Genomic DNA, 16753 nt, shown 5'->3' with positions numbered 1-16753 from the left:
AATAATTGCATAGATCAAGTTATGAAAGAAAGGCACAGCACAGGTAAACCTTATTTTTCAGAAAAATCGTATCCAGATGTGGTTGAGTCATCTGATAGCAACAATATGAATATGAGGTTTTTGTTAACCTATGCAAGTGATGTCAATATATTCTGTGATATTATTAGGAAACATTGGAATATTCTATACTCAGATAATAAGCTGAGAGAATGTATTTCTCAGACTCCACTGTTCTCTTTTAAGAATAACTTGTCTTTAAAGAAACAACCTTGTTATAGTAAAGATGATGTTGTAGTACTAGAATCACAACGTAAGGGTACATATCCATGTAGACATTGCCGTGTCTGTAAATTTCTATATAGTGCCCCCAGTTTAGACATCCCTTTCATGACTGCTTTGTTGAGTTTCCTTTTTATGCTGATTGCACTAGTCGTAATTTAGTTTATTACTGTTTCTGTACAGTTTGTTATGTTTTCTATGTTGGTAAGACCAACAGGTCCCTTAGAGAACGTGTGTTAGAGCATCTTATGGATATCGGTAATAGGAAGAATACTAATGCATTAGCTAAACATGTAGAATGAAATGGCATAAGTCATGAATTTAAGTTTTTTGTATTGGAACTAATAAATGAAGGCAAGAGAGGTGGTGATATTTGTAATAAGACTGAAGCCATTGAGCAAAAATGGATTATCCTTTTTAAAGCTGATACATATCCAGGTATCAATGATATGGTTTCTTTGAAACCATTTTTACGTCAGAGATATTTGAAACATGAACTTATTGATTTATAGTTTTTTATATATGTTTTTATATGCTTTTTTATATATGTTGTTTTGCTTTAAATTTTTTAAGATAGTTAATTAGTATGGCATTCTCATTGGTGCATAGTTTTTTAAATATTGACTATTTTATGAAATGTTTGTCTTATGAAGCGGTTGTTTGAGTGACCGTGAAAGCACTAACCTGTTGTGATTAAATTAGTTGCCTTTTTCTGCTGTGTCAAAGTGCTTTTTATCTTTTTTATTTGTAATTCATTTTATTTGCACTTCGTGTCTTCTGGGAACTTTTTATTTACTTTTGTTGTTAACAAAAACTTTGCCTCAACGATTTATAGAAAATCAACATACACGAACACCCTTCTTCATTTTGCGAGTGGGCACCCCTTGTATCAAAAGAGATCTTTGGTTAAAGGACAAGGGGGTGAGACTTGCCAGGATGGTAAGCAACTTGGAAGAATTTAATAAAGAAAGGGATGTTTTATTGGGTATGGTGCTGAAGAAGGGCTACCCTGCTGACTTTGTAAAACCTATATTGGATGAGGTGACCCATAAGAGAACTATGGGCCATTTTAATCCATTATTAGGTTTGGATGTGGTACCTGATTTAATGGTTTCAGAGAACATTAAACAGTGACTGAGGACAATGGGGCTTATAGAAATGCATTGATCTTGACCTATACTCCACAATTCCCACTTGTTAGAGACATTTTGATTAAGAACTGGTTTATTCTTAGTAATGATGAACAGGTGGGGAGAAAGCTAGGAAATATGCCCAAAGTCGTATACAAAAAGGATACATGCATTAAAAATATTTTGGAGAAAAATAAAGAAAATGTCAACAGCACAGTTTAGGGTGGGATGACAAAACGTGGACACTGTACGCAGTGTAAGTTTGTAGTGGAATGAGACTGCATTTTGATTAAGAACTATGGTTATTTTAGATACACACACAAGAGTAATTGTGGCACAAAAAATGTAGTATATGTTGCAGCGTGCCAGATATGTCAAAGATACTACATTGGCAAAACCAAAAAAGCATTTAGAACACGGATTTACCAACACATGTACAACACAGGGAAAGGTAACACCAAAAATGACCTAGCTAAACATTTGAGTGATTTTCCTATGCTAAATTTAATGTTACAGTATTGGAGCAAGTGGAACTAACTGAGAGGGGGGACATTTAGAACTATTTCTTGAATACAAGGAACTTATGTGGCAACTAAGGGTTAATGCCACTACCCCCCCAAGTCTCAATGAAGTAATATCTCTCAACAGTTACTTGAAGAGTAAAGCAGATTTTTATTTTTGAAAAAGCATTTTTTGAACAAATATTTTTTGAACAATTATGTTTTAAGAATAGGTCTGACGAGTTTGTCAACAATTTAGAAGAGTTGTATAGTTAATATTCTATTGCTTGATACTAACAGGTTTTAAAGTGTATGGATTGTCATGAGTCTCCTGCTTTAAAATGTTTGAACTAACTAATTAGTTATGTTAATGAATCTGTTTAGGTAGTTAAGTGATATTTTTATGAACACCAGTATTCTGAAGAAGTCAGTGGCAATTATTGATGAAAGCGCTTAATAAATTTTATAGTTTTTGGCTCCAGTTTGCCCTAGTGCTTTCTTTTTGTTCTTTGGTTTATCGTTGGATTGTGGTCTTGGTTTATGGAGAACTGCACACTGGTCGTACAGGGAGCTGGGGACACTCATGAGCAGTTAGCGAAAGCTACTGGCAATATGACAGTACTCATCGGAGTACTGACTCAACAACTTGCTGGTCTTGGGTTGCGATTAAATCAAACGCCAACTTGTTTTGGGCAGCAGAAAGAAGATGCTTTGTTGAATACACAGGACTCATCTTTCAGTATCCCTTTGGGACAGGGGATTTCCAATATTGAAGGACAATCTACTGGAAGAGACAAACAAGGGGAAACAGCAAGCAACCAGGTCCGGCAGATGCAGCAGTCGCAGCAGACTCAATGGACTAATGGTTTGATTTGTGATGAAACACAGAACTCTTTCAACATCAAAGACTGGATTAACAAAGAATGTGGAGGTGTACTGGGGACTGACAAGCAACGCAATAACCAAGGTACTGTAGACCAGCAGTTAAAAACGCTGGAAAAAGAAGTTTTAAAACTAAGAAAGTTACAAATTGAAAACCAATACCTAAAAGAATGCTTGAAACAGGAGCAAGTCCCAAAGGGCCTTAGGTATTGGAGGTTTCCGAACAGCCTTGTGAATGGGTTGGAGTTCCACAGAGACTTGGTTATTTTATTTAACCGTCAAGGGTGTGAGTTACTGGAATTGTTAATCAGAGACAATAACAAGAAATTTGAAGTATTGCAAGACACTGTTAATAGACTAGATGAATTTATAAAAGAAGATTTGTATTTTCCCATAAAATCAAATGACTATAAAGCACTGTTTGTAAATGTTGATAAGATCATTAGTAAAATTAAGGAGAAAAAAAATGTAAGAAATTAGACAGGGATAGGAGAGAATATGAGGCAGGACAGGCGTATCCCTTTATTAAAAAATGCTAGTAGCTATCCTGCACAACAGGGAAATACTAATGGTGACCATGAGTATGAAGGAGAAACAGAAAACTCCAACATGGTGGGAAATGACAATGAAGGTAGCCCCTCCGAGGCAAGCGGAGAGAATCTGACAACAAAATTACAACAACAGACCAGTAGTCGGGAGCTATTGGAATGGTCAGCAGCAATCTTTGAACACCCGAGGGAAGGGGAAAGGGAGGGGAAGAAACGTGAATTGGTAAATGACAATTTTTTTACAGATTTTTTTGGATGGGGATGAAACTAATGATGATACAATTATTTATAATGATCATCACAATTTTAAAATTTACAATCTAAGCAGCATTTCTGTTACACAAGAATGGGCCAACTTGTTCCAGAAAGGGTTAAACTTTGAAAACTAGGAACATTTGTTTGGATAAGACATTATTGGATTTCATGTTATATACAAGAAAACTTAATCTTAGTGTTGTTATGAACATGGAATCCAACAGTCATTTTAGTACACAGCGTAAGAAAGCTAGTGTATATAACCCTCCACTGCATCGCACCCTTCAACTGTTTGAATTAATGTGCATGAATGACATCAGAGCTTTAAGAAAAAAACAATTCCAACTTAAAAAACGGGTGTAATTTAACAAAGGACGAGATGAATTTATTGTTTAACATTTCTAACAATAGATCAATTAGAGTGATGAATCCGGACAAGGGTGGAGGCTTAGTGGTGATGGACCAGCAGAGATATGTAGACAGTATGTTTGGTCATTTATTCAGGGACGGTTACGAACAGGTATCCTTAAACGAATTAAACATAGCATATAGAAATATTGATATCACTTTATATGACTTGTTAATGAATGATCAGATATCAAAATCAGAATACAATTTTTGTCTACAAAGTAATCCAAGGATCCCAACAATTTTTGGGACCACAAAAATACATAAAGACACAAAAAAATATCCCTTAGGCCAATAACTGAAGCAAAAGCATCCAAGACTTTAACAATAGCCAAGTTCTTAGACGTCCAATTAAAGAACTACTTGAAAAAGTTTCCACTCGTGGGACTGCTTAAGGAAAATCAAACAGGAATTTTATGGAGAGGATATTATATAGGTAACCATCGATGTGAAAGATCTGTTCATTGTTATACCCCACGACGAAGGCATCAAACTGTTTTATGAGTTCCTTTGTAGACATTCCTCCTTAACCCAGTCTACGATATTAATGTTGAGGACTTTGATGGAGTTAGTCCTAGAAAACAATTATTTAATTTTCGAAGGACAACTATTTAGACAGACCTCTGGCGTAGCGATGGGGGTGGCATGTGCCCCCACATTTGCCAGTATTGTCCTAACACAGTGGGAATTGTCAATGGTGTTCACCTCGGAGGGGTTTAAGCATTGCAAGTTTTATGGGCGGTACCAGGATGACATCCTTATTTTTTGGGATGGTAATCCAGACCAGTTAGCTGCAGTTTTGTTGTTCCTGAACGCAAGTACCACTTTTTTATGATTTACAATTGACACAAATACTGAGTCAATTATTTATGAGTTATTTAGATATCTTGGTTAGCAAGGACAAGGTTAACAAAAACTTTAGAAATAAAAAAGATAAAAAGCACTTCGACACAGTAGAAAAATGCAACTCATTTAATCACAACAGGTTAGCGCTTTCACGGTCACTCAAACAACCGCTTCATCAGACAAACATTTCATAAAACAGTCAATATTTAAAAAACTATGCACCAATGAGAATGCCATACTAATTAACTATCTTAAAAAATTTAAAGCAAAACAACATATATAAAAAAGCATATAAAAACATATATAAAAAACTATAAATCAATAAGTTAATTTTTCAAACATCTCTGACGTAAAAATGGTTTCAAAGAAACCATATCATTGATACCTGGATATGTATCAGCTTTAAAAAGGATAATCTATTTTTGCTCAATGGTTTCAGTCTTATTACAAATATCACCACCTCTCTTGTCTTCATTTATTAGTTCCAAAACAAAAAACTTAAATTCATGACTTAAGCCATTTCATTCTACATGCTTAGCTAATGCATTAGTATTCTTCCTATTACTGATATCCCTAAGATGCTCTAACACATGTTCTCTAAGGGACCTGTTGGTCCTACCAACATAGAAAACATAAACTGTACAGAAACAGTAATAAACTAAATTAAGACTGGTGCAATCAGCATAAAAAGGAAACTCAACAAAGCAGTCATGAAAGGGATGTCTAAACTGGGGGCACTATATAGAAATTTACAGACATGGCAATGTCTACATGGATATGTACCCTTACATTGTGATTCTAGTACTACAACATCATCTTTAATATAACAAAGTTGTTTCTTTAAAGACAAGTTATTCTTAAAAGAGAACAGTGAAGTCTGAGAAATATATTCTCTCAGCTTATTATTTGAGTATAGAATATTCCAATGTTTTCAAATAACATCACAGAATATATTGGCATCACTTGCATAGGTTAACAAAAACCTCATATTCATATTGTTGCTATCAGATGACTCAACCACACCTGGATACGATTTTTCTGAAAAATAAGGTTTACCTGTGCTGTGCCTTTCTTTCATAACTTGATCTATGCAATTATTAACTTCTCTCTCAGAATATCCCCTGCTGAGAAAGTCTATTTTCAAAGTATTAAAAGCTTGTAACAAATCACGTTCATCACTATGTATTCTCATCATCCTAAGGAATTGACCTTTAAGCACATTCCTGAACACATGCCGTGGATGCATACTACCTTTATATAGTAAAGTATTTTTTCTAATCTTTTTCCTATATAGAGATGTTTTAAAGCCACCTATGTCTTTCCTATTAATATAAACATCTAAAAAGCTTACCTTTTCCACTGAATATTCATAGGTAAACCTCAAAAACGAAGTGGTAGAAAGCAACCACTCTATAAATTCAGATAGACTAGTTCCATCACCTTCCCATAACAAAAAAATTGGCAACAAAACGTCTATACCAAAGCACCCTAGGATGAGCTAAAACCCCTATTTCAGACTCCCATTGAGCTAAAGCTAAGTTGGCGTAGCTATTGGCACAAGACGTACCCATAGCCACACCAACTTTCTGCAAGTAATAGTCATTACCAAACATAAATACATTGTAATCAAGGATGATACCAAGTAACTCACAAATAAGAAAAACCTTATCATTCGAGTAACATTTCATACAATTAAGCATAGTCCTGATATTCTCAGTACCCCATTCATTGGGGATGACCGTAAACAATGAGCTTATGTCCAGTGTAACAATTAATAGCTCTCTAGTGCTATTGAATCCTGCAGTCCCTCTATACAGTTCTTCTAGAAAATTTTTGTGTCCCTTAAAATAATAGGTTGTTGATCAACAATAGGTTGTAGCATCTTCTCTACAAAAATAGAGAGAGGCTCAGTGACCCAGCCTCTCCTGGACACAATCGGCATAGGTGGATCCACCAGACTTTTGTGTATTTTAGCAAACCATATATTAAGGGGATATTTGATGGAACAAGTCTATCTGAATTTATAGAGTGGTTGCATTCTACCACTTCATTTTTGAGGTTTACCTATGAATATTCAGTGGAAAAGGTAAGCTTTTTAGATGATTATATTAATAGAAAAGTCATAGGTGGCTTTAAAACATCTCTATATAGGAAAAAGATTAGAAAAAATACTTTACTACATAAAGGTAGTATGCATCCACGGCATGTGTTCAGGAATGTGCTTAAAGGTCAATTCCTTAGGATGATGAGATACATAGTGATGAACGTGATTTGCTACAAGCTTTTAATACTTTGAAAATAGACTTTCTCAGCAGGGGATATTCTGAGAGAGAAGTTAATAACTGCATAGATCAAGTTATGAAAGAAAGGCACAGCACAGGTAAACCTTATTTTTCAGAAAAATCGTATCCAGATGTGGTTGAGTCATCTGATAGCAACAATATGAATATGAGGTTTTTGTTAACCTATGCAAGTGATGTCAATATATTCTGTGATATTATTAGGAAACATTGGAATATTCTATACTCAGATAATAAGCTGAGAGAATGTATTTCTCAGACTCCACTGTTCTCTTTTAAGAATAACTTGTCTTTAAAGAAACAACCTTGTTATAGTAAAGATGATGTTGTAGTACTAGAATCACAATGTAAGGGTACATATCCATGTAGACATTGCCGTGTCTGTAAATTTCTATATAGTGCCCCCCAGTTTAGACATCCCTTTCATGACTGCTTTGTTGAGTTTCCTTTTTATGCTGATTGCACTAGTCATAATTTAGTTTATTACTGTTTCTGTACAGTTTGTTATGTTTTCTATGTTGGTAAGACCAACAGGTCCCTTAGAGAATGTGTGTTAGAGCATCTTATGGATATCGGTAATAGGAAGAATACTAATGCATTAGCTAAACATGTAGAATGAAATGGCATAAGTCATGAATTTAAATTTTTTGTATTGGAACTAATAAATGAAGGCAAGAGAGGTGGTGATATTTGTAATAAGACTGAAGCCATTGAGCAAAAATGGATTATCCTTTTTAAAGCTGATACATATCCAGGTATCAATGATATGGTTTCTTTGAAACCATTTTTACGTCAGAGATGTTTGAAACATGAACTTATTGATTTATAGTTTTTTATATATGTTTTTTATATGCTTTTTTATATATGTTGTTTTGCTTTAAATTATTTAAGATAGTTAATTAGTATGGCATTCTCATTGGTGCATAGTTTTTTAAATATTGACTGTTTTATGAAATGTTTGTCTTATGAAGCGGTTGTTTGAGTGACCGTGAAAGCACTAACCTGTTGTGATTAAATTAGTTGCCTTTTTCTGCTGTGTTGAAGTGCTTTTTATCTTTTTTATTTCTAATTCATTTTATTTGCACTTCGTGTCTTCTGGGAACTTTTTATTTACTTTTGTTGTTAACAAAAACTTTGCCTCAACGATTTATAGAAAATCAACATACACGAACACCCTTCTTCATTTTGCGAGTGGGCACCCCTTGTATCAAAAGAGATCTTTGGTTAAAGGACAAGGGGTGAGACTTGCCAGGATAGTAAGCAGCTTGGAAGAATTTAATAAAGAAAGGGATGTTTTATTGGGTATGGTGTTGAAGAGGGGCTACCCTGCTGACTTTGTAAAACCTATATTGGATGAGGTGACCCATAAGAGAACTATGGGCCACTTTCATCCATTATTAGGTTTGGATGTGGTACATGATCTAATGGTTTTAGAGAACAACAAAACAGTGACTGAGAACAACGGGGCTTATAAAAATGCATTGATCTTCACCTATACTCCACAATTCCCACTTGTTAGAGACATTTTGATTAAGAACTGTTTTATTCTTAGTAATGATGAACAGGTGGGGAGAAAGCTAGGAAATATGCCCAGTCATATACAAAAAGGATACATGCATTAAAAATATTTTGGAGAAAAATAAAGAAAATGTCAACAGCACAGTTAAGGGTGGGATGACAAAACGTGGACACTGTACGCAGTGTAAGTTTGTATTGGAATGAGACTGCATTTTGATTAAGAACTATGGTTATTTTAGATACACACACAAGAGTAATTGTGGCACAAAAAATCTAGTATATGTTGCAGTGTGCCAGATATGTCAAAGATACTACATTGGCAAAACCAAAAAAGCATTTAGAACACGGGTTTACTAACACATGTACAACACAGGGAAAGGTAACACCAAAAATGACCTAGCTAAACATTTGGGTGATTTTCCTATGCATAAATTTAATGTTACCGTATTGGAGCAAGTGGAACTAACTGAGAGGGGGGACATTTAGAACTATTTCTTGAATACAAGGAACTTATGTGGCAACTAAGGGTTAATGCCACTACCCTCCCCCCAAGTCTCAATGAAGTAATATCTCTTAACAGTTACTTGAAGCGTAAAGCAGATTTTTATTTTTGAAAAAGCATTTTTTGAACAAATATTTTTCGAACAATTATGTTTTAAGAATAGGTCTGACGAGTTTGTCAACAATTTAGAAGAGTTGTATAGTTAATATTCTATTGCTTGATACTAACCGGTTTTAAAGTGTATGGATTGCCGTGAGTCTGCTGCTTTAAAATATTTGAACTAACTAATTAGTTATGTTAATGAATCTGTTTAGGTATTTAAGTGATATTTTTATGAACACTAGTATTCTGAAGAAGTCAGTGGTAATTATTGACGAAAGCGCTTAATAAATTTTATAGTTTTTGGCTCCAGTTCGTCCTAGTGCTTTCTTTTTGTTCTTATATATATATATATATATATATATATATATATATATATGATATAATGTTCATTTCCTAGACATATCTGCCAGTTTTAAAAAAAAATCAAGTAAAATTCAATGTGTGTGTGTGTGTGTGTGTGTGTGTGTATGTATAAGAATTCACAGTAGCTAGTCATTTGCCATGTTTTCAGGAGGAAATGTAGAATACATGAAGAAAACACATACAAATATAGGGAAAACATGCAAACTCTACAAAGATAGTGACCTGTGGTCATGACTGAACCTTGGAGGTCTGAGGCAATGCTCTCAAATCACTTATTCCAGACAGATGCTGTAAGGGAAAGCAGCCATTATATTTATCATCTAAAACTGATTCATACATTTTTTCAGAACCTGTTTAGTGGAGACCTGAAGACTAAACGAAGCACTAATCACACATTTTTTTTACATGTGGTAAAGCCCTCTTACAACCACCATGCAGGTATATATATCCATAGAATCCTCTTAATCAGATAGGTCAACAAATCCCAGAAACATATATATTTTCATGTCAGTAGCTAGCCTCTCTAGCACATGTTTTCTCTCAGCTGCCTACTGATTATGAAGCCTTGCTGCTGATTAATCTCCTTCATCCCTTTAGTGAGAGCCTATAACAGAGCCATCATGAGTGCAGGTTTTGGGGCTTTCTATGGTTTTAACACCATGCCTGGTTGCTGATGAGGCATCTTTGTCACTTTGGGGGCATCCTATGCTCTCTCCCTGGTGTGTGCATCACACACACATTGACAGTTAAAGTCATTAGTTTGGCTTGCCAAACCACATCCCCCCTGGTCTTATATCCACTGGCCTCCATCTACATAGGAGCAGTTGGCTTACTGTAACCACCATCTCCCTCCCCCAAGATGGAGGCACCAATGTAAGTCACTCAGACCCATCCTCACATAACTAGCTTTTCTGGTACTCAAGGTGATAATCACTCTACCGTCATCAGGGTTGTAGACACAGTTTTATCTCTCTATGCTACAAACAGGTTTTGATGAAACAGGTGACTCAGCTATTTACCATGGCTTCTGTCTGAATGCAGTTGATTAGGAGCTTGTTAAAATACAGCCATTCCTGAAATAATTCAACGGCAACATCATTTTGATCTGCAAAATCTTCACCATGTCTTATGGTGGCTCGGTAAGCTAATGTGAGAGCCAAGAGTTCATAGGGAGTCACTGCAGATTTCATATAAAAAGCTTTGAAGGTAATGGAGGTTAAGAGACTGCCTATCGATGTTTTTTGATAAAGTGATCTTTGCCCCACACACACACACACACACACACACACAAACTCTACAATCATAACACTGACAAAAATTAACATTTTCACATAAAACTCTTACAGTATATAGCAAGTATTCTGAAAGTAAGAAGTCCCATATTTCTAAGTGGTTATTAGCTAAGATTATGTAGTATGAAAAATACCTTAAGTAAAACAATAGCACCACCAGAAATTACATACCCTTTCTCCTTTGTATCCAGGTTTTCCCTGAAATGAAAAAGAAAGGTAAAATTCAAACAATTATCCAGTTAAACAGAAATAAAAAATACAAATGAATATATTTTGGAAGCAGATTGAGAGAAAATGCCATCTTTAGGTCCTAACAAATTCATTTGAAGGTCTCTTACCAGTACATTTAAATATAATTTAAGTACACATATACAATTTAAAAGAAATTAGCCCAGACACAGCCCACAGCTCATGAATCATGTACATTGATTCATGCCAGGATATTGAGGCTGCAGTACACAAAAGCTCAGGAATCATGTACATTGATTCATGTCAGGATATTGAGGCTGCAGTACAGAAAAGCTCACGAAACATGCATTGATTCATGTCAGGATATTGAGGCTGCAGTACACAAAAGCTCATAAATAAGGTACATTAATTCATGTCAAGATACTGAGGCTGCAGTACAGAAAAGCTCAGGAATCATGTACATTGATTCATGTCAGGATATTGAGGCTGCAGTACACAAAAGCTCAGGAATCATGTACATTGATTCATGTCAGGATATTGAGGCTGCAGTACACAAAAGCTCATGAAACATGTACATTGATTCATGTCAGGATACTGAGGCTGCAGTACACAAAAGCTCATGAATCGTGTACATTGATTCATGTTAGGATATTGAGGCTGCAGTACACAAAAGCTCATGAATCATGTACTTTGATTCATGTCAGGATATTGAGGTTACAGTACACAAAACCACTAAATGGGACAAGCAACATTACACATTACACATGAAAACCACAAATATTATTAAACACAAAATAAATTATTGCACAAACTGGCTAAAAGACCAACCTAAATAAAACAGTATAGCAGCATTTTTTCCAGACAAGGAATCCTTTCTGTACTTCCTTACTTTAATAAGCTAACTCCACTGTGACACAACCACTGGGAAAAAACTCTTATGCAGTATTATTAACTTTAACTAGTTAAGAATTAAGTACATGTTGAAACACAATGCATCTGCTTTAGATTACTTCCACAGGTACATGACTTATATCAGCTATCACTTCTTATGTGCATTAGAGATGCACCTATAATTACTTTGCATGCTATTGTATTATATACATTTAATTTTATTTTTTCTTCTCTGACTATTATTTACATTTCTACTCATTCTAACATTTACTAAGCCAACATTTAGAAATTTAGCTGTTGCATTTCTCATTGTAAGCCTGCACTGTGTACTTTGCTTGACTGATAAATATTACTTAATTTCATAATTTTTCTGTAAATATTGTACGATCTGTATTATCAGTCTGTTGCCATAGTGACAGTTCTTTTTACTGCACTTATTCTGTTGTATTAACCTGTTTGTGTCAGCTTAAGTGGTTCAGGTCATAGCAATCTTTGGATTAGCTTACCTATTCATTTAACACAATGAACAAATCAATCAATCAACAATCTGCCTCTAAGAAGCCATCTGTGATAATTGGGATTTTAATATACTACAAAATCTACTATTAAAACATTGATATTAGTTGATGCAATATTCAGTCTTGACGAACCCCCTTTCTCTTGTGCAAACACATTTTTAATGTCTTAAACAATCTGTTTTTTCTTGTTTCTCTTCTGTTTCATTGTGTCCTTGGCTTTTTGTGCGTTACTGCTGATTTTGCTGTTCCACTCTGCACATTTAATAGCTGTTGAAGTTCCATGCTGCCCCTTTCCACCCTCAACACCCTCAGTCTTTCCCAAATGGTGACCTTACTGACTTTCAGACTCTACTGTTTGATAAATGACTCCTTTCTTCTATTGTACATATTAATCTCCTAAAAAGTGTCTACATGTTTAACCTCAGGGTGCGATGTGATGGTGATATTTTTAATTTTTTTGTATCCATTTGTTAACCAGACTGCTCTGTAATGCTGATATTTTTTTTGTATTCCATCCTTTTTCAGGGATGACCCAGGAGCAGTATCTGTTGAATCGACTTGTTTAGAGTCATACAGTAGGCAATGGAAGAATCAATCCCTGTATCCAGGACTACAGGAAGCAGCCCATTAACAGCTTAGAGCCTTCACCTTCTACAGTAACTGCCAGAAAAATATTAGGTATTAGTGCAATTTCTCTGTGTTATTCACTCTTACACATAAGCTTTATTATATTTATGCCCAAGAATAGTTGCTTAGACATATTTGTGGTTGTTTCTACTCTTAAATTATCTATACCAAAGTCTTTTCACTTACTGCAAGTAGGTCATGGCTGAAAAGGGGTCCTAGTGGTCTGGCAATTTACCTTATCAGAATAATAAATAAATAAAAATAAAAAAAAAACAATCATTCCTGCGTGAAACAGTCATTGCTTTTTGAACAGGTATGACATTTACAGAGGAAGTACAAAAGAGACAAGCTCTGTAGGAACCTTTTAAAATGGTAGTTTTTATTAGTTCTAGTACAGCAGAACACATTTAAGGAGCTCTATTCTGGCAGTTAGTACACAGGACTAAATCTCTGGCTTGTTAATGAGAGGCTTTCTTTGTTAAGAGTACAGGGTTTCAATCTTTCCACCATCATTTGCCTACAGTGTGACCTTTGAGCAAGTCACTTAACCAGACGTACTGTAGGACAACTGGGAATTTGGGCTAGACTTCATAATGGTCTCCTGGACTACATGCTTAGTAACATCCACAGACTTTTATTAGTAGTGTAACCAAGGACACTAAGATCATGAGGTAATCACATTTTCCTCCTTCCAGTACGACTTAGGGCAGAAAGCAATCTTTATAATTCCCACTGCAGCAAGGACCTCACCTCACAAATACAAGGCGCAAGATTTGATGCTGACCTCCCATTATTGGCTAGGGTTCAAATAGTCTGCTGACTGATATCCTGGTATTTACCAATGGAAATGAAGCATGAAAATAAGCAAAAATGCAGGACACTTCAGCCTCAATGGGTACCTGAAGGAACTAGAAGCTGAAATAGGAGATTCACTGAAGGCACCATTTTATAATGCTGTGAACTTAGGGCTAGCCCTGAGCAACCTTCCTCCATCCTGGAGAGAGACATCTACATCAGTGATGTTAAAACCAGGCAGAGAGTGACTACAGTTAACCTGTTCATAGATTTATAGGTGTTTACTAGGCTAATGACCACAAAGGCCTTTGTAAGCCTAGCCATACGTCCCAAATCTCTAACAACTTCTCATAACCTTGATAAGTGTAAGCAGGGGCATAGGAGATGGACCATGTAAAGGCTGTCTGTGTTCATTACAGACCTAGTTGTTAAACCAGAGATGTATTTCCTGTTCTCCATAAAATTCTCACTTGAATTTAGTTAGGGAGGAACTCTTCTTCACATGGATGGGGAGCCTGTTCCAGAGATGGGATAGTTTCTGGGATACGTACCTGTCTTTTCAGCAGGGCCTATCTATATCACACGCAAGGTTTAACTCTTTGGAATGGGTAATTCTGGTGTTTTTTTTTTTCCTGATATGTAGGAGATCCATCAGAGTGGGGTCTGATAATGCATTGTATGCCAGGCAAAGATCTCCCCTCCACAGACTATGGAAGATAGAATACAAGGACAGGGCCTTGAGGTGCCTGCAAAGGACATGTTACTTATGTCCAGTACTATTTTAGTGAGAAATTACAGTGGGCATTCCAATTGCTAGATATGCCTAGTTAGATGCATACCAAAGGGAGCATTGTGCTTAATGAAAGCTCTGATGAATGTCAAATACAGAGCAACAATGATTTCATTGGACCTAGATGCCATACCTTTGTTTATAAATTGCACAACATAGAATTATTTCCTCACTACTGTATGCATATGATGGTCAAAGGCTAGATTACTTTCTATGTGTGTCCCCATGTCCCTGACTATTGGGTCAGCTCTTAGGGGTGTGTTATCAATATGATAGTTATCAGGGATGGATGACTTCCCAAAGGATACTATTATCCATTTCTTGACATTTAGTTTTAGTCCATGGCTCTAACACCAGTTGTTTGTCTGTATCAGCCCTTCCTGGAGAACGTTTGTGTCACTGTTACTAGCCATTATCAGTTTTAAATGTAGACTGCAAGTTATTTGTGAATATTATGGTCTTATGGAGAAGAAAACACAAGTCAATATTAAAGGGGACCCATTTGAAAGAGAAAGCTAGACTAACACATCGCTTGCTGCAAGTTCTGAGTCTTAATCCCAAGAAGGCCTTTAGCAAGGAGAGAGGTGCTTCCTAACACAAACATTGAAGAAGTGCTTGTCCCCTAATGCTTCACAAATATTATACAGTCTTTATCAAGAAAATATAGCCACATTAAAATAGGAGGAGGATCTTTGACTATTTTAACCTTCCTAGGGAACAAGGCATATAGGGCAGCACAGTGGTGCAGAGGTTAGCGTTGCTGCCTCACAGCAAGAGGTTTTCCATTTTGATTCTTAGTGGGGGTGGCTCCTGTGTGGAGTCTGCATGTTCTCCCTGCATTCATGTGGGTTTTCTCTGGGTGCTTTGATTTCCTCCCACATTCCAAAGACATGCAGTTGGTGGATTGGACACTCTAAATTGGCCCTATATGTGAGTGTGTGTGTGAAAGTGTGTGTGGTGCACCCTCCAAGGAGGGCTGGGCCTTGGGTTAGCAACCTGAACCTGTAAAACCCATAATTGCTACAGAAACCATGAGCGCTGAAAGGTGCTCATTGCCCGATGTACCATGTGGTGCATAAACAGGAACAAGAGAGAGAAAGAGAGAAAACAAGGTACATACTATAGTCTTAGCAGAGGAAATCAGACAGTAGAGTCAGACTGTAGGAGTAAATCACATGAAGTAGAAAGCATAAGGCAGTGCTGTATATCCTCCTATATTTAATGACCTGCAGACCACAGTTAGCCTGCACACTGTTGTTCTAGACCATAAGTGCATGCTTGAAGTTTGTTGTGCCAAACTTCCCTTAAATGAGAGAAATTCCCTTGAGCCTGCCCTAGTCTTTGAAAAATTATATGGGCTACCCCTTACAGAAAAGATCACTGTTCCATTATAACACAAAGTTGAAATAACCCCGTATTTAGTAAGTGCTTTATTATTTTATTACTAATTTGTTATCAAATACTCCCATTCATTGCTTGGCTCTGTAGTGTACAGGAATAAAGATGTGATTATGCTCCAAATAGACTTGAGTTCAGTTAGCAGTTTGGATGCTGTAAATGCCAGTCAGGGGGCATGGCAGTAAGTGAACAACATCTGCCCACCCTCTCTGGGGGAGGAGAGGTGATGACACTTTGCTGATCACCACCATGCAAGGAGAAGCTTGCACGGCACCAAACACAGCCATGCCCTGGACATAAGGCTGGTAGTGCTGAACGATGGTTGCCTCGATGCACGTGTGGTAACACATGTACATGGGAATGCACAGTATGCCCATGCACTGATGCAGGTGCTCACATCACCTATCTGGATGTGGGATTAGAGCAGAACAGAAATGTCTGATTATTTGTATAAACAAAGGCTTCCAGACCCACCATAAGACAAGTCAGGAGGGGTGGCAGTAGTGATGGACAAAGGCAGGGACAGAATGGTCTGTGATGGGGCTTTGCTGAAGGGTGGCTGATGGCTCCTGAATGGCCATTGCAGAAACAGCTTTCATGCCTACCTGGATGATGATTCT

The 16753-nt window shown here is 36.4% G+C and overlaps 1 protein-coding gene across 1 annotated transcript in view; it reads right to left on the bottom strand.

Moving 5' to 3' along the window:
• Positions 1-16753, bottom strand: part of COL28A1 (collagen type XXVIII alpha 1 chain) — a 914882-nt gene that overhangs the window by 683492 nt on the left and 214637 nt on the right. The window contains exon 8 of the mRNA XM_044075485.1: positions 11097-11123. Within this exon, the coding sequence (XP_043931420.1) occupies positions 11097-11123 (27 nt within the window). The remainder of the gene's footprint in view (positions 1-11096; positions 11124-16753) is intronic.

Source organism: Protopterus annectens, chromosome 6.part1 (genome assembly GCF_019279795.1).
Source record: "Protopterus annectens isolate FY-2018-M chromosome 6.part1, PAN1.0, whole genome shotgun sequence".
Taxonomy (NCBI): Eukaryota; Metazoa; Chordata; order Ceratodontiformes; family Protopteridae; genus Protopterus; species Protopterus annectens.
This window is presented reverse-complemented; position numbering and strand designations above follow the sequence as displayed.